Source organism: Phoenix dactylifera, chromosome 8 (genome assembly GCF_051530095.1).
Source record: "Phoenix dactylifera cultivar Ajwa chromosome 8, Ajwa_hap1_PhDact_Kaust_v1.1, whole genome shotgun sequence".
NCBI classification, from domain to species: domain Eukaryota; kingdom Viridiplantae; phylum Streptophyta; class Magnoliopsida; order Arecales; family Arecaceae; genus Phoenix; species Phoenix dactylifera.
In genome coordinates, this window is record NC_143197.1 from 25,923,177 (window position 1) to 25,941,312 (window position 18,136).

An 18,136-nucleotide genomic window follows, 5' to 3' on the forward strand; every position below is an offset into this window, starting at 1 on the left:
AGGCATGTTGGAGGAGATTAAGCGGGAATCCAAATGAATGACTTTGAGTAGTTCTTTGGAGTTGATTTTATTGGTATACAACAGATTGTTGAGTTAATGAGCTGATAAATGTTTTGAAAAAGTTTTGCCAAGAAATTTTCATTGTGGGGTTCTTTGATACTGTCGAGCATTGTTATGCACTTTTAAAGCAATGTGCTTCGTTTTTGATTGAGCAAGTAATGATGTTTTCACTTCGATGTAGACAATTTAGTTTTCTTTTGGCTCTTTTCTGCATATCTGTTTTCTATTTTTAAGTAAGGCGGTACAAGTTGATGTTCTGGGTAATCATGGGTTCTTTTATCTTACAACATTTTCGTCAACATTGATCTAAGCAACGACTACTGTTTTTACCTGATATTTAGCAGGTGAATGTTTTCTGGGAGTTTAGTGATCACGGGTCTAGGATTATAGTTACATGGCTATCTGTTGCTCGATGTATTGACCTTTTATTTATGGATATAAATTGCAGAAATGTTAGAGAAAGAACCTGTAAGACAAAACAATATTCAAGCAATAAACTGATTGTGCTAAATTTTAGTTCCTGTTAGGTTTATAAATAAGTTCAGAGGCATCAGGACAGGTACAGCCGTACAGGATGGTTTCTTGAATAAAATAAGTTGAAATGAATGAATTGGTGATGGATGGGAATGGGATTGAAAGATTGTAGTAATCCAGAAAAAATACTTGCTATTTTTTGAAATTTCATCATAAAGAAATTTAAATGGAATTACTTTGTTAACATTTTCTAAACATTGATGGAGAAGAGTTATCCCAGTAGTCAAAACATGCACTGTCCATGCAAAATTTTCTGATAGGCATCATATTTTGACTAGCTGAAATAGGAGGAGTGTGTGAAGACCTGTTCGAGTATGTATTGAGTCCTACATTAGTTATCCATTAGGTAGATTTTGGATACTTATATAGGGCTAAGGAGCAAGGCTTTAAATCCCAAAGAATAGGGTGTCCCAGTTTCTTCATGGAATAGGATGCTCCATTATCCCGCCCCGACTTAGCAGCCATCTTGGTCAAGTATATGTACCGTCCATCCCTCTCCCCTTCTCCTTTCTTAATTTCTTTCCTTATTTGTTTCTTTTTTCCCTTTCTTCCTCCTTTCTTTGCTGAAGCTGAAGCAGCTATGTTTCCAGCCGCAATGGGCTCAGCTCAAGCTGCTGTCAGGAACAAAGTACTCGCAACAAACTGGCTTTGGTGATTCAGTCGAATTGGATAGTCCAGCCCCTTCTTTTCTCCCTTTTCCGCTCTGTGGAACTAGTACCTTCCTTTCTTTTTTCTTTTTATTTTGTCTTCCTTTCTTTCCTTGCTTTCTTTTTTCTCGTCTCCCTTCCTTCCCTTCTCTCCTTTTTCTTCTTCTTTCTTTCCTTTCTTCCTTATTTCTTTTCTTTCTTCTTCTTTTCCCTTCTTTCCTTTTCTTCTTCTTTTATTTTGTTATCTTTTCCTTTTTTCATCTTTCCTTACCTTCTTTCTTTCCTCTTTCTTCTTCTTTCCTACGTGGATGCATTTTGAAGTCGTACTCCCATCCCATCTTGTTTTCTAACAAGAATGGGTGGACAATGAATGGATAGCGCACGGTTCTTCATAAGTCCGATAGCACGAACGATAGATTGTACATCTGATGAGATGGTTAGGACACCTCTTATCCCATCAGGATTTAAAATGTTGGTTACAAATGGCATCAGAGTAGAGTCGGTCCACGGTTCATGTGGACTAGGAGATACTATAGCATTGACCTTTTCTGGGTTGACCATAGACCAATTCTATTATTTGTGATTGGACTTGACTAGATGTGAACACTTAGCCTAGCGAGGATGCCAAAGTTTAAATAAGAGATTATGATAGAATCCTTGTGGACATGTGTTTAGTCCCAGTAAATACATTGATTGTATGCTGGGAAGATCTTATATACTTATTTGGAGCTAAAAAAATTAAATAACACCTTGTGACTAGCCTTTTTGGTTGATATTCTATATCGTTATAAATGGACCTTTTGACTTAAGGTCCATGTGACTAGGGGACACTATAACACAGGCCCATTTGTGACTGACTCGGGCTAATTATGGTATTTTTGATTAGAATTGATTAAACTTAGATCCTTAGCCTCTCAAGGATGTTAGAACTTAAATAAGAGAGTATGTGAGATCCTGTGCAGCCGTGTATTTAGTTTCATATTGGTTGTATACTGGTAAGATCTCTAGTGCTTATACAGAGCCAAGAAACCTAAATAATACCTTCCAACTAGTCTTTTTTATGTAAAGTTCTTAATCGTTATACTTGATATCAGAGAGGATTATACATAATATCATAGAGGACTCAGCACATAGCCCATGTGCATTAGGGACTTTCCAATATGGATCCTTTTAGGGTTGACCGTAAGTTGATTGTGGTGTTGGTGATTAGATTTAACTGAATTTGGATATTAGCCTAGCGAAGATGGCCAACCTTAAATAGAGGGATTATGTGAGAATCCATATAAGGTCTGTTTAGTTCCACATCATTTGTATGCTAGAGAATCTTAGGTAATTATATAGAGCCAAAGAACTAAAACAACACTTTTCTACTAGCCTTTATGGATAAGATGCTGGGTCGTTACGAATAGTATCGGAGTAGACCTATCTTATGGCCTATATAGACTAGGGGATGTTGCAATATGGATTCATTAGGGTTGACCACGGGCTGATCATGGTGTTCATATTGGATTTGGATCCTTAGCCTGGTGAGGATGCCAGGGCTTAAATGGGAGGAGTATGTGAGAGCTTATATGGGCTTGGGTTTAGTTCTTTATTGATTGGGCTCTGAAAAGATATTGGGTACTTATGCAAGGTTAAAGAACCCAAATAATGCCTTTTAGTTACCTTTTTTGGATGAGGTCCTTGGTCATTACAAAAGATATTATAGCATACTCGACTCACAGCCCATATGGGCCGAGGACACTATAGTATGGACCATTTTGGGGCTGATCACTAACTGATTATGGTGTTTGTGATTGAGTTTGACTGGATTTGGACCTTCAGCCTAGCAAGGATGCCGAGACTTAAATGAGGAAGTATGTGAGAGCCTGTGTGTGGTGTGGTTAGTCCCACATTATCTATATACTAGAAAAGTTTTGGGTACTTATACATGGCTAAGGAACTCATATATTACCCTTTAGCTAGTCTTTTTAGGTGAGATCCTAGATTATTACAAAAAGTACCAAACTGGCCTTAGCCCACAGTCTATATGGACTAGGGAACGCTGCAACGTGGACATTTTTAGGTGGTAAGCTTGAGTCAATCATGCTGTTTGTGATTGAATTTGACTAGATTTGGATCTGTGACTTAGCGAGGATGCTTGAGCTTAAATAATGGGAGCATGTGAGAGCTCATGTATGTATGTATTTTGGTCCTACATAGGTTGTGCAATGAGAAGATTTTAGATAATTATATTGGACCAAAAAAATCCAAATAACTCCTTTCGGTTAGCCTTTTTAAGTAGGATCCTAAGTTGTTACAAATAGTATCAGAGAAGATCCAGCTCATAACCCATGTAAATATAAGACATTGAAGCACATACTCTTCTGGGACTGACCATAGATTGATCACTATATTTATGATTGGATTTGGTTGTATTTGGAATCCTAGCTTGAAGAGGATGCCAATGCTTAAAGGGGGAGAGGGTTATATGAGGACTCATGCAGGCATGTGTTTAATCCAACATCATTTGTGCATTGAGGAGATGTTGGCTACTTATACAAGGAATACAAACAACACCTTTTGGTGAGGTCTTGGGTTGTTAATACCACTCCTCAATACATAGTCTATTAGGCTGATCGTAAACTTTGTCAATTAGACAAGATCCCACCAAACTCAATTTATATTTCCCATGACTACGGAAAGTGGTTTCTAAAGACATGGACTATCATTTGTTCATATAGTTGTATATTAGATTATTGATACCACATATATTTGTAGATACAATGTAGGCTTGTTATACACAATATTATGAGGGGCTACAAACTACCATAGTTACATATATTGCGCTTTTTACCAGAATGGAAGATACTTGCATTATTTCGACATTACAACATATGCTTCCTGGACTTCATCATATTTTGAAGAATCACTAAGTTTTGTATTGTGCATATTTCTACTTCACTACAAATTTTTATACTGAAGAATGAGGAGACAGATGTGGATATTTTCCTTAGAGTTGAGATTGTTTCAGTGCACACTTTAATTTGTGTAGCATTGCTTGCCACTTAGGCTTTTTATATCATGGCAAGAGTATGAATGCTTTTGCTGTATAAACTGGAGTATTGACAATGGAGTGGAGTTAATTTTGTACAAAAACGGGTGATGGGAAACCTACAAAAAAATTGATAGCAATTGGGAGAAAGGAGTTGCATAAAACTAAGACACTATCTTCAATAAGTATAGCAAGCAATGCTTGAGTGAAATTGACATCAAACAAGAACAAGATTTGTTAATCATTTTACACACCTAAACTCCCTTATGTCAAAATGGAAGGGTGGGTCTGCAAAAAGGAGAGGACCAATGAACACCTCAATTGTATTTGAGGAAACTAGGGGGGCTTAAAAAATTCAGTCCCACTATTGAATTCAAATATTTACATTTGGTTGACAACTAACTATAAAAAAAATAGACTAAAACTCTTAAATAAATCCTATTGATGTGAAGGTGTTAACACTGGTGTTGCCTACTATAGCAAAGATTGACAAATTTGGATCATAAAGCCAAGCATGATGCCATGGTTATGGTTATGGATTTGTACTTCTACTATGTCATGGAGAATATGGTTCTAAAAGAGTATGCTTAGTGAATAATGACAAGAAAATTGACATTAATTATAGAGTGGTCATTTTGTATTGAGATAAGCAGAGATGATTCCTACCAGTTTAGGTAAGGAACATAGTGTTGCAGCTGTTCCACACAACTGTGGTCTCTTAAACTGAATTTTCTTGCCTACCTGTGCCCGAAGCGAATGGGTGCTGCTGTGGGTCAATTCCAGGGCAGGGGTTGAAACTTTTGATAGTTTTATTTGAATTTGATGTTTCAAGGTACTTTTATGAGTTGTTTAGGATTTTTTCCCTTAATGTTGCATTTACTTCTCTCTGGAAGCAATGTTGTACATTTGTATCCTATTTATGAAATGCAACAAGGTTGTTCAGGTCGAGAATCAACATGAGCCATACTTGAAATGATTCAGGTTTATGTATAGAATTTGGACCTAAGCCTAAGTTTGTTTTGTTCAGCCCTCATTCTATTTTGAGTAGTATCATGGGCCAGCCACTATTTACCTATAATTGTTAATGTATACTTTTTTTCTTAGTTGAGTTGGGTCTGGTTTTTGCTAGACCTAGTTTGAGAATTATCTCTGGAATTAGGACTTAACGCAAATTCTCAAATTTTAAGAATGAGACATCTCCAAATCAAATTGGGTATGTTGAATCTTGGCCTACTTGAGACACTTGCACCATGCTTTATAGTTTATACATGTTCTATTTCAATATCCGATACGATTTGTTGCTTTCTAATGATTTGCCCACATATTTTGTCCTCTCATTTTTTATCTTACATGTTTTTCTAACACTTCTTTTTTGTGTCTGGCTTTTTCAGCTTTACCCATATCGATATTGTTTCCATTCTTATATTTCATGGTATGTATGCTGAATTGTTGTTATTTATTTTTTATTTGGAAGCATAGAATCATTTAAGTTCTACTATCTTCAAAGAAATTATCTTGTTTATTCATGATTGGAGTTGCTTGTCTTGTTGAGCCTTTGTTCCTTCTCTTTTTGTAAAGATAGCTACTAAAACCAAAGGTGGAAGTCTAACCAATGGGGGTAGGGATTGCTGGTAATTGTGTTAGTTGACACTAGATGCTAACTCTTTCTAAAAGAATAGTCATATCCATGGCCATCAAGCCATCATCACCTATTTGGGGCCAACCTTCTTGATCCCTGTTTCCCAGCCATTTCTTTTAAGGAGACTGCTAATGTGGTTACTGCATCTTTTTCTAAATCCTTTATTTTGAATTTCGTTTTCTTGGTTTTGATCTTCCCCTCCTCTAATTGGACTTTTCATATAGATTCAAGCACCTCTTTTTATTAGGGCCTCCTTGAATCTTCATTGCAAATGCCCATACCATCTCAATTGATTCTTGAATACTATTTTCCGAATTAATGAAATTCCTATGTTTTTTTGGTATTCTTGTTTCTCACTCCTAGTTCTCCCACATGTCCACCCTGGCATTCTTATGCTTGTGAAGCTCCTCTTCAGTGGGAATGTTAAGCTCCAGCAACTCTTTGTTGGAAGTCCCCAACATTGTAGGTCTCAACACAACATTTTAGGTCCCAACACAATTTTATTCGATATTTTTCCGCATCACATAACCCAGATGTGACTCCACTATATTTTCTGGTCATTGCTTTTATTAGATATTTTTTTGCATGATACATCATCATCATCATCTTCTGCTTCTTCTTCTTCTTCTTCTTCTCCTCTTCACACTTGGTGACTTTACCAATTGGCACCCTCATTATATGATTTATTAATAACACCAATCACATTGATGCATATGTTTACCATTAATTTTGACTAGAACCTTGTATGCTTTTGTTTTATCGGAACCAAATATGATCGGACCCCTCATTACCCTCCATCCTCTGTTGTCATTAGTGCTGTTGCCACCAGTTGGATCATGGCCATCACTTACACCATCCCTCTATCATGCTCCACAAGCCCAACCCATAAACTATGACCTGCCATTGCTGTATTCATTGCGCTATTGACATAACCAACATTGTTCCAATGTACCGGCCATGATGGTGGCCTGGTAGTGGTAGGGGCAGAAGGATGTCAGGATGATGGTGGGTTGATGAGATTATGGGAAAGGTGTTAGTATCATGGCAGTGGCAGGCTGGTGATGTTCTAGGATTAAGGTCATTGAAGTTTCAATATATTGCAGATGGTAGATTATCCTAGATTATATATTTGCAGATACCTTGATTTGATTAGCCATATATGTGCTTGAAGCCCTTGAACTTTGAATAAAATGAACATCACTCATGATTCCTTTCCTTTTTTCTTTTCCATAGGTAAGAGACTTGCATATTGCCAAAAGGGAAGAAGATATTGGATTCTATGCAGGTTTTGTAGGTGAGTATCTGTTGCACACTTGCACTGCATGTAAAAATATCTGATGTGCTGCGAATCAAACATTTAGGTGGTATTGTTACAGTTAGTACCTTGTTGCACATGTTAACTGGATGTAACTGACATATGTTCCCCCTCTTGAAGGAGCTTCATTTATGTTCGGGAGAGCTTTGACTTCTGCATTTTGCGGACTGGTGGCTGATAGATATGGGAGAAAACCTGTTATTGTGATTGGCATATGTGCTGTGTCAGTAACACTTGCTTTCCTGTCTGATCAACGTTGTTAACATGAAAATGCTAAGGAAATATTGTTTAGCTTTCTTCTGTTTCGATTCCTATCTTGTCACTCTGGTGTTGTTGCCATTACAGGGTCATATTCAACACTCTTTTTGGGCTAAGTACAACTTACTGGATGGCAATTACTACAAGATTAGTCCTTGGATCTTTCAATGGTTTACTTGGTCCAATAAAGGTATGATTAAAATGGCTGATTGGTTATCCCTCTCAAATTGTTAACTGTACTGAGCTAATTGTAACTTTTATGACTTGAATTTTGCACAGGCTTATTCTATAGAAGTTTGTCGAGCAGAGCATCAAGCTCTTGGATTATCAATTGTAACAAATTCTGTATATGTTGTTTAATCAAATATATTTTGTATCTCTCACGAATGCATAATTCAGGTATTCTGGCTGTCTCCTTTCAGGTCAGCACAGCGTGGGGTATAGGTTTGATAATTGGCCCAGCAATTGGAGGCTTCTTTGCGCAGGTACCCATGAATTATTCTTTTTAAGCACATTGTTGGAAATGAAACTGAGCATTTGCGCATCCTTGAGTGCCAAGCTGTTTGCAGCTGTGCCAATGTCTGTCTAGTACAACACATTCACATTTTTTATTTAATAGCTATATGTGTTAATTCTTATGTTAATACTTTATGCATGTAAATTTGGAGTAAACGATGCCAAACAAGAGAAAAAATGCAAGGAGAAAAAAAATCTCCAGGATTGATTCTATATTGTGAAGAAAATCTACCAAAAAAATTAGGGCTGCATCAGTGAATTAGGGTGTTCAAAAGTAATTTATATGACAGCACATGCAAGGAGGAAAATAAAATACCAAATATATCTACACACACATAAACACATATAAATTAATGCATATACACATAAATAGAAACACATAGACATATGCATACCGAACACAAATGGATTAGAGAATGAGTTGCAAAGGGTCATACAATTTCCAGGTTTCTCAATTGGAGATGGTGGTCCATCATCCTATTAATGGCTCAGAATCAGCTGAAGCAAAGTAATTCTAGGAGATAAAACATTTATGAAAGAAAAGGTCAGGAATGTGGTCTCAGTAGGCATCCGTAAACTGACCAAAATGATTTCTACATGGGTTTTTTTATGACCTTTTTAGGAGGGGGGGGGGGGGTGCGCATGAAGCATCATGCCATCATTCTTTCCCTTCAACCTAAGAATGACGGTTGTATAGGGATTTTCTAGATGGTGATGTTAGGCTTTTGAAGCCTCAAATGTTTTGAGCTCCTGTACGATGCTAACAGAAGAGAAGGATATGCTTATGTTGCAATCACTAAACTAATTGGAAACCTGAATCTTAGAATAGAAACTTTAACCACTTAGCAAATATTAGGAGATCTGCTTTGATCAAGTTTTACTTGTTTTAACCATTTGGATTTTGACATCAAAGGAATTAGTTCTCTCAAGCTATCTTTTTAGGTGACATGTTTCCAAAATATTTGCATGAGAGAGAAAAGGAGGATGGTGTATAATTTGTGTGGAGGGTGCCCTCCCTTGTATATGTTACTCTCTCTCTCTCTCTCTCTCGGACATGCTTGCTGCTGTTTATTAATTAAATATATTGCATAAAATTGGTGTAATATCATTGAGGGGTCTAATGAGTGGATCTTGACGATATTCAACTTCTCACAGTGGACCATGCATAATTTAATCGACTGAACCCGACTGAACCTGTCATTAATTGCTGACAACTGGGAGTATAAAGCATTACTGCTATTTCTTGTAAATATTAATATCTGAGTTTCCTCTTTAGTTATTGGGGTCAGGATCTTGATGGACACTAGTACCAATCAGATAAAAGAAAGTCATATTTTTAATGGAAGTTGAAATGACAGAAGTACCTCTGACAGCAAGAGTGATGATCTTTCAGAGAAGAAAGTAGCAAAATTTGAGATGAAGATTGACTAATGACTAGAGAGTGAAATTGAAATTAAAACGAAGAGCAATTTCTTTTGGGAGAATTCACTCATTGTGTCAAAACAACATCATCAAACATCTAGTCGTCTAAGGGGTATTCAAGCCACAGTGCTAATGTGGACATTGACTATAGAGATGATGGGCTTTCTAGAGCAACAAATTGGTTAGGATATTGTCATATACCGGTTAATATTTCTACAGCTTTGCACAGTAGTCATTGAAAAACATTAGGTGTACGAAGAATTGTTTATTTCAAAAGCATTTGGCTGTAATGTTTTTCTCAGCCTGTATCAAACATTCTTAGCACACTCCATCCTTTTCCATTGTTAATAACTTCATATTATGATTTCTTGTAAAAAAGCATTATATTTTATATGCTGGTGTAACCTAACTGTTACGCAAGTCCAAACTTATTAGGAAATTAACCTTGTGATTGTCCCTTTTTTCAGAAATTTTCATTATATTAAATTCTTATTCTTGTGTCTTTGGATGCATTTTGTATCAGCCTGCAGAAAAATATCCTGATATATTCTCCCAGGATTCCTTTTTTGGGAGGTATGGATGCTTCTACTACTAAGCTGCGTTTGCTTATTTATGACCTCTGCTCATATTTAATTTTATTATTGCCATCTTTTGTAGGTTCCCATACTTCTTGCCCTGCTTTTGTATATCGCTCTTTGCAGTCGGTGTGTTAATTCTATGCATATGGCTTCCTGTAAGTTGTAGAATCCATGTTTAATATTCCCCATCTTGTATGCTAGAGCAAAATGATAATAACATTATTTCATTGTTACATGTGGGTCCTTCTTCATTTGTTTCCCTTATCTTTTTTAGTCCATTAATCTCAATTTTTTCAAAAATTTGCTAGAATAACCAAAATGAATCGATTTAACTCTGTTTTCTCTTCCCACCTGTTATCTAACTCTTTCAAAGCATATGAAATTAAGTTTCTAAAAGTGTCTGTTGTATCATTAGTAATACAAAATTATCATACAAGGATGATGATGCTGAAGATGAATGGACCCATCATGCATTTCCATGCATGAGGAAGATCCTTTTCTAACACATAGGCATATGAATGTTCTTTAATAGAAAAATCCTATTTTTTCATTCCTTCCTTGAATATTCAGAAAGTTCATTTGGAGTCGAGGGGAAGGTTATGGCCTTCTGTAGGTTAAACAATGTTAAAACAACATAAATCCATCGAAAACTGCTGATTTTGAATTCTTTATGCGATTACTTTAGTTCAAAGGGAAGTGAATTAGCATCTTATGGGTTTCCAGCAGCCACCCTGATGATTTTTTCTGTGTAATGCTTATGATCACTTGATTGCTTCTGAATCACGTAGCACCAAAAACTCATGATTTGCATGCATTGACAAGGTTTAATCTCTCGTATTTACCCGAACTTTCTCTGGTTAAAATATTGTCCCATGATACTTGGGAGGACATACTTCATATGTTATATTATTGGCTTTGGAGAGGTGTTCTCCAATATGTTCTTTCCAACAATTTTTTCGTTATCATAAACTGGATTTTGCTTTTACTTGATTCAACAAATATATTGTCTCTAATTCATTTATTCTCTTGCTAGTTTCATTTTCATTCATGAGTGGCTACTCTGATGCAGAGCACAAATATACAAATTTACTCAGCAGTGTAATTTGTTCTTACATCTATATAATTTTATAGGAAACATTGCATATGCATAATGTAAACAAAATGCAAGATGGAACAATTGAAGCTCTTGAGGCTCCATCACATGGATCTGATCTAAAAGAGAATGCCAATGAAAGTGAAGAAAGAGCTACTACAGAAAACCTATTCAAGAATTGGCCTTTGATGTCATCGATCATTGTTTATTGTGTTTTCTCCCTTCACGATATGGCCTACGTTGAGGTAATATTTCTTGCTTCAATGTATCTGATTGCTTTATAAATCCTTAAATAAAATATTATTATTTTTTATGTATTACTCCAAAGCTTCTTCCATATGTACTGTGCATGCGAGTGCAACACATGCATATATTATTTGGGAAGAAAATATTCTCTCATGAAATAAATGGCTATGTTTTTAACATTGCATGCCTTATGAACTTCAAGAAGTGTTGGCATCTGAGATATGTAGTAAACTGAATTTGAATGCCTTATGAACTTCAAGAAGTGTTGGCATCTGAGATATGTAGTAAACTGAATTTGAAATTTGAAATGTTTATTGCAGAGCTCAAGGGTGTGATTATAATTATCTTCAAGTTAAATTTCATTCTAGTTTAGGAAATAATACAATTTTTCTGTCATTATTCCAGCATTACAAAAATTTGTTGAGATATAGATTTTCTTGTTTTGACAGGTCCTGTAAATTGTTTTTTTTTTTGTTGATGATCTACTCGTTCCTTTGCTTTACATTTATCATAAGATTGAAATCTCTTGTTGCTACTTCAATGTCAGATATTCTCTCTATGGGCCGTAAGTGATAAAAGTTATGGTGGATTGAGCTTTTCAAGTCAGGATGTTGGTGAGGTGCTTGCAATCTCAGGTAGTATATGATGGTGCTTTCATTTGACTTATAATTCGAAAGTATGTTCTTGGTGTTTTGGTGTTCCCTATTGGTTCTTAATGAATAAGTCGACTTTACTGTTGCATCTGACAAACATTGTCATAATTCTCACTTCAATTTGACGAGGAAAACATTGAAGCTAGTAGTAAATCACCAAATTGCAGGATACTCAAGTAATAGGCTCAGGTGTAGACTTGGAGCTCCAATGAAGAGGCAGATGAGCAGTACAGAGAAGTCTTAGTGGATAATGCATGGAGAAGTCAAATAATAGACAAAGTGAGGCACACTGGAAAGAAGAGGTCAATGTTCAAATGATGTGCAAAATGCCACACAGAGAGAAAGTAAAGAAGAAAGTGGTCAACAGCTAGCTATTTTCAGTAGGACACATGCCACTAATAAGCTCCAATGGAGTATTGCTAATATGCATATTATGCAATTGTGTACATCTGATCATAACAGGGCTATGACATAAGTACCCTTCTGCATAGGTGTTCACCTCAAATCTAGGAAACAATTAGAAGGGATCTGAATCATCTGATAATAGAGATTACTTATCAGATTGATGATGGTGGCATTATCATCTTTTGTTACAGTCATGGTCATTTTGAAAGAAAAGAGAACTTCTCATGCCATGAGTGGTATTGAGTCAAGAGAGAAGAATCTTGGAAATGTTAATGAATCCAACATTAACATGGGGCAGCCTGCAAACAGCCCAAAACTAGGCCTAGAGAATGTTCAACCCCATAAGTAACATGATTGAAACAGTGAATCTTATGAGATGACTATGGAGGGTTGGCTGGGGGCTTCATAAATCTCCTTAAATAATTCATTATGAAGAAAAGTATTCTTCATGTTCTTTTGTAAAAATATACAATACCAAGTAGCTCAAACTATTATCATATTCCAACAACAATCTTCTTCCTCAATGCAAGGGTCTTGCAGGAGTCCATGCCATATTTATGAAACTGATAGCAACATGCCTTCCTGGAAGAATGAATGGGTTAATTGGTTTTCCATCTTTTGTACCAAAAAACAAGAAGCTATACAGTCATACTTGTTAAGGAGCTCTATATTCTTTCTGCAAGATTGTTTCTTCCTAACTGGACATAGGTATATGAAAAGTAGTCCCATAACTCTTCAAACTACTTAAAATATCCAATTATTTTCAATTAAGATTTCATCAAAGGCTGTTCTCTATGCCATCCCATGTAATGCACTTCTTCTAATACCTAATGGCTGCTAGTAATTTTTGATTTTGTGAGATCTGTTAAATTGTCTTTTTTGAAAGATGTCTCTCACTTTTATCAGGTTCCAGCTTAGTGATTTTGATATGAAGTTTGGTGGGTCTATTGCCTTGCTAACTTAGTCCCCAATCCCAATTTTCTGGTTATTTACGTAAATGGTGGATTATGACAGATTATTAGTTTTTGAAAAATGCAAATAATTCATTAATATGATATCTTAATGTAGTATTTCTCATGTCTTCATTATTCATGCTATAGAAAATACCAATGTAGGGACTGCACATGAAAACCAGACATCGCAATTGTGAAATGCTCCAAAATAGATTAACTTGGTTCCTTAAAACACTTTCATTTGCAATCTGCTCACCAAACTTTTTTCTCCATCTTTGAAGAGACTTGGGCTTTTGTCTATGCTAAAGAACAACAACCACATTAAAGATGGCTTCTTAAATATATGATTACAAAATAGTTTTTGAGAGTCAAATACTAAGATTTGCATATTAATGGTTTGTGTGGTTCTCTTTTGTTAGAAATACTAGCTAAATCTCTTGTAGCATGTAAGCAATGGTCTTACTGTGATAACTATCTGATATTAATTCTTTGGAACTTTATATTGATGGTATCCTGTGTTATGGCATGCTATATACCTATTTTGATTAATTTATTTTAAATTCACTATAGTGATATTACTCACTGGTTATATTCCATATAATACCAATTTTTATATTTGTGGAGCATCTGCATTGACTATTTATTGACTTTTAGGTTTCAGTCTCCTAGTATATCAACTATTTCTATATCCTTTACTCGTGAAATTTCTTGGACCCATCATATCATCCAGAGTCGCATCAGTAAGCATTCAATGTTATCTCATTACATTAAGCATACAGTATTATCTCTTTACATTCATTAATTTTACATTTGATTTTTGGGCCCTTTCCATCATATTTCATGTTTTTGCTTTGCAGGTCTTATCTATACCTTTGCTTGCTGCTTTTCCCTTTCTGACACAACTGTCAGGACTTAGACTTTCACTGATAACGAATTGTGCATCATTGCTGAAGAACATTCTTTGTGTAAGTACATCTGGGATTGCAATATACAGAAAACATGTGGATGGTTGATACGAAGTGATTATAAATATGTTTTGAATTGAGCATGTTCTCTTCTAAAGATATATTACATGGATGGTAACTTCTAATGGACAAATAAGATGTTGATAATAGAAAATTGTCTCGCATGCTTAGTGGCAAATATGATAATAGAGAAGAATTGAATGATGCTTATCAAAGAAAGAACAAATTAAGCTTGATTGAAGAAAGAACAAGTTAAGCTTGCCTGTTAAAACAAATGAAAAGGAGAAATTTGACAAAAGATCTGGTTAATGAAAGTGAAATTCTTCGGAGGTCTGCCTCAAGAAGAGATAGAGAAGTCACCAGAGAGCCATTTTCAAATTTTGAAGTTACTTATCATTATCTAGCTCTCTCCTGCTGAAAATGAAAATCCTTGTACTTGATATAAAAGAACCTGGAAGTTTTTTATTCGGATTTCAGTTGCAGGCCTACCTGCCTATAGCTTTTGCTTCCTATTTAACATCTAAGACCTTACAATTTTCAGATTTTCCCCTCAAAACCTTATAAAACTCAATGTCTCTTGTTTAGTCTCTGTTATTCTTTTTATGTATATTTTACTCTTTCCGATGGTTTCTATTTCTGCATTTTCTTTTTGTTCCTCTTTCAGTACTGGAAGACAAATTATATCAGTCTTTAAACCAAGATACTTTTGTTAGGCTCCTATCCTTTGGAATGTACAGGCTTTTTTTAAAAAATCAATTAATTAATCCAAGATTATGTACATTGTTAAGTGGAAAACACAGAAGAACAAATGAAGTAAGTGAATCATTTAATGCAGTTTAACTTGTTTATGTTGTCATATTCCAACCTTGGCAGGGCTGTGTACTTGTAAATGATTTTCTCATACACTCAGTAGGACAAAACACTAGTGAAAAGAGGTTCTTAGAATTGAGGCTTTTCAATGTTTAGAAGGTGGTATTTCTAAGTCAAGATGAGGGAATGGATGGTATAAGATTTATTTTTGAGGGCCTTTCATGACATACATGAGTGTGAAGCAATTAACCAAGGTTTGCTATAGGCGAGTTAACATACATGAATGTGAAGTGATCAACCAAGGTTTGCTATAGGAGAGGGTGCCTAAATTGGGTTTGTGATAGATCATAGATGGTGTATGATTCATTAGGCATAGGTGAAAGGCAGCTGGTGAATTTTAGTTGACAAAGCTGAGACTTGCTATGCTAGAGATGGAAGGTTAAATTGATTTGTTTAAGTCTAGATGGAGAAGATTGGATAGGGATGATTTGTGTAAGCTGTGTTGTTCGGAGTTAGAGATCGAGCCTTAGTTGGCGCAATGGTAAAGTTGCTCCATCATGATCTGGAGGTCATGGGTTTGAAATATGTAGACAACCTCCTCACATACGAGGGTAAGGTTGCATACAGTTGACCCTCCCCTCCGCAATGGTCAGAGCCTCATGCACCAGGCCATACTTTTATGTGATGGCTATGATGCTCTTAAGTTGATCCATGGACTCCTGATAATTTTAGCTTCTTATAAGACATGAGATACAAATGTCATGCAATCTGGAGTATGCATTATTATTCTAAAGATGTATGGTTTGGGATCATGTATGATGCTTTTCATCCAAGAAAGAGATAGGAGGATAGGCAATAATGAGAGAGAACAGGGTTCGCCAAACTAGTACCGGAGGTTGTACTACCTTGCTACTGGTTCGGTGTAGTATGTTGTATTGAGCCGAGGCGTATCGAAGATGAAAGACTGGAAAAAGAGGAGGGGAGAGAGGAAGAAACCGATCTCTTACCCTACAAGTAGGTGAACCAGGGGGAGAGAGAGAAGACGAAGTGGAGAAAGAGGGAGAGGGAGAGGGATAGGGAGAGAGAGATGTACCGGTTTGAATGCTTGGATGGGGACGACATTAGTGTCGATGTTGATCGAGGGTGATGGCATCGACATGTGCATCCACTGAGGATGACAACATCGATGCTTGCATCAATCAATTGCGACAGTGTTGGTGTTGGCGTCAATCAAGGACAATGGTGTCAACATCGATTGAGGGTGACAGTGTCGGCGTCAATGGTGATGACATTGGCGTCATCATTAATCAGGGGGATGGCATCAACATTAGCATTGATAGAGGATGATGGTATCAGCATCGGCATCACTCAAGGGCAACGATGTTAGCTAGGCTTTAAAGAAGAGGGGGAGAGAGAGAAGACAAAGGGGAGAAAGAGGGAGAGGGAGAGGCATGAGAGGGAGGAGAAGGGGGAGGAGGGAGGGAGAGAGCGACATACCAGTTCGAATGCCCGATGAGGGATGACATTGGCATCAATTGAGGGCATTGGCATCAACGTCAGTGTCAGCATCGATCGAGAGTAACCACGTCGATTGAGGAAGATGGCATCAGCATTAGCGTCGATTGAGGGCGGTGGTGTTAGCTTCAGCATCAGCATTGATCAAGGATGATTGCGTTGGCTAGGGTTCGAAGAAGAGGAGGGAGAGAGTAAAAGAGAGATCGAAGTTGAAGTTAAAAACGATCTGTTGGAGGAGGGTCAGGGGGTAAGGGATTTTATATTAATGTGCCGGATCATTTTGTTTGGTTGAACTATCCCGATTCCTAACAGCTTTTGTTTGGTATGATCTGAATATAATATGACTTTTGTTTATTTGTACAGGTGGAATATGATATGACTGATCCTATATATCCTGGGCCAAATATTCAAAATTTAACCTTGACGACAATGCAGTTTTAAACTCAATATCATTTTACCCTTTGAAGTGCATTTGCTATCAGCATCGAATGCATATAACTTTTACTTGAATCTTTATTGGCTGCATGCATACGTTTGTTTCACAACTCTGTTACTCCTTACAAATTGCTTTGTTATGGATATCTAATCGCACAACAGTCCCATAATATAAGTTGGATTAATGTCTCTGATATGCATTTCTTTTTTTAATGTGATCAGGTAACTATCATCACTGGGTTGTTCATTTTGCAAAACAATGCTGTGGTAATTTTCTATTAATTTTGATGCACTTCAGCAGCATTATTTATTTTATCTTTTTTCCTCTTAATTTTGGAAAAACCCAAATGAGCAAGCCACTATAACTGATTAACTTCTATTATTAAGACTAATTTCTTAATAAATATTCACTAACACTGGGTATGTCACCTTTATACCAATATATTTACAGCCTCAACACCAAAGAGGAGCTGCAAATGGTATTGCTATGACTGGAATGTCCCTATTCAAAGCAGTTGCTCCAGCTGGTGGAGGCATCCTGTAAGTGTTCTTTGTTTCTTAATTGTACTGAAAAATACCACTGATATATAGGTGCAAACTGTTGATGAGGCATGGCTTAACTATTCCATTTTTATATCCTGGTGCTTTTGAGCCTTGCAAATCTACAATTGTTTTTCTGAACTTCATATAAAAAGAAATATTATCAACATTCTACTTGGTCCCTAATCTACTGGTAATTTGATATTACGACATCACTTTGATGCAGCCATTATTATTGAAGAGTGATCTGTAACTGGTTTGGGAGTTTTCTTTCTCCCCTTTTTTTGTGTTGGGGTTTTGGTGGGTGGGTCGGGGTGGGGTGGGGGATGGGGCACAGTTTTGCATTATATCTGATGGATCTGGATCATCTAGCGATAGCTAGGATGTGCTATTCTGGGTTCAACATAAAGGCTAAGATATCTGCTCTCGCTACCTTTTGGATATAATCATGATCCGCACTTCAGTAGTGGATGCTATCTAATTTTGTCATACTTAAATTGTAAAAAAAGATTTAAATG

At 36.4% G+C, this 18,136-nt stretch overlaps 1 protein-coding gene across 3 annotated transcripts in view; it reads left to right on the forward strand.

Annotated features, from left to right (window-relative positions):
- LOC103712253 (protein ZINC INDUCED FACILITATOR 1-like) overlaps positions 1-18,136 on the forward strand; it is a 29,887-nt gene that overhangs the window by 8,218 nt on the left and 3,533 nt on the right. For 2 of the 3 annotated variants that reach the window (XM_089925018.1, XM_089925019.1), the window contains exons 2-15: positions 5,667-5,707; positions 7,148-7,208; positions 7,350-7,452; positions 7,575-7,677; positions 7,767-7,820; positions 7,910-7,972; positions 9,949-9,998; positions 10,083-10,158; positions 11,135-11,341; positions 11,890-11,977; positions 14,008-14,093; positions 14,211-14,318; positions 17,301-17,345; positions 17,530-17,618. In XM_089925018.1, coding sequence (XP_089781144.1) covers positions 5,667-5,707; positions 7,148-7,208; positions 7,350-7,452; positions 7,575-7,677; positions 7,767-7,820; positions 7,910-7,972; positions 9,949-9,998; positions 10,083-10,158; positions 11,135-11,341; positions 11,890-11,977; positions 14,008-14,093; positions 14,211-14,318; positions 17,301-17,345; positions 17,530-17,618 — 1,174 coding nt within the window. The remainder of the gene's footprint in view (positions 1-5,666; positions 5,708-7,147; positions 7,209-7,349; positions 7,453-7,574; positions 7,678-7,766; positions 7,821-7,909; positions 7,973-9,948; positions 9,999-10,082; positions 10,159-11,134; positions 11,342-11,889; positions 11,978-14,007; positions 14,094-14,210; positions 14,319-17,300; positions 17,346-17,529; positions 17,619-18,136) is intronic. The other variant, XM_089925020.1, reaches the window with a different exon arrangement.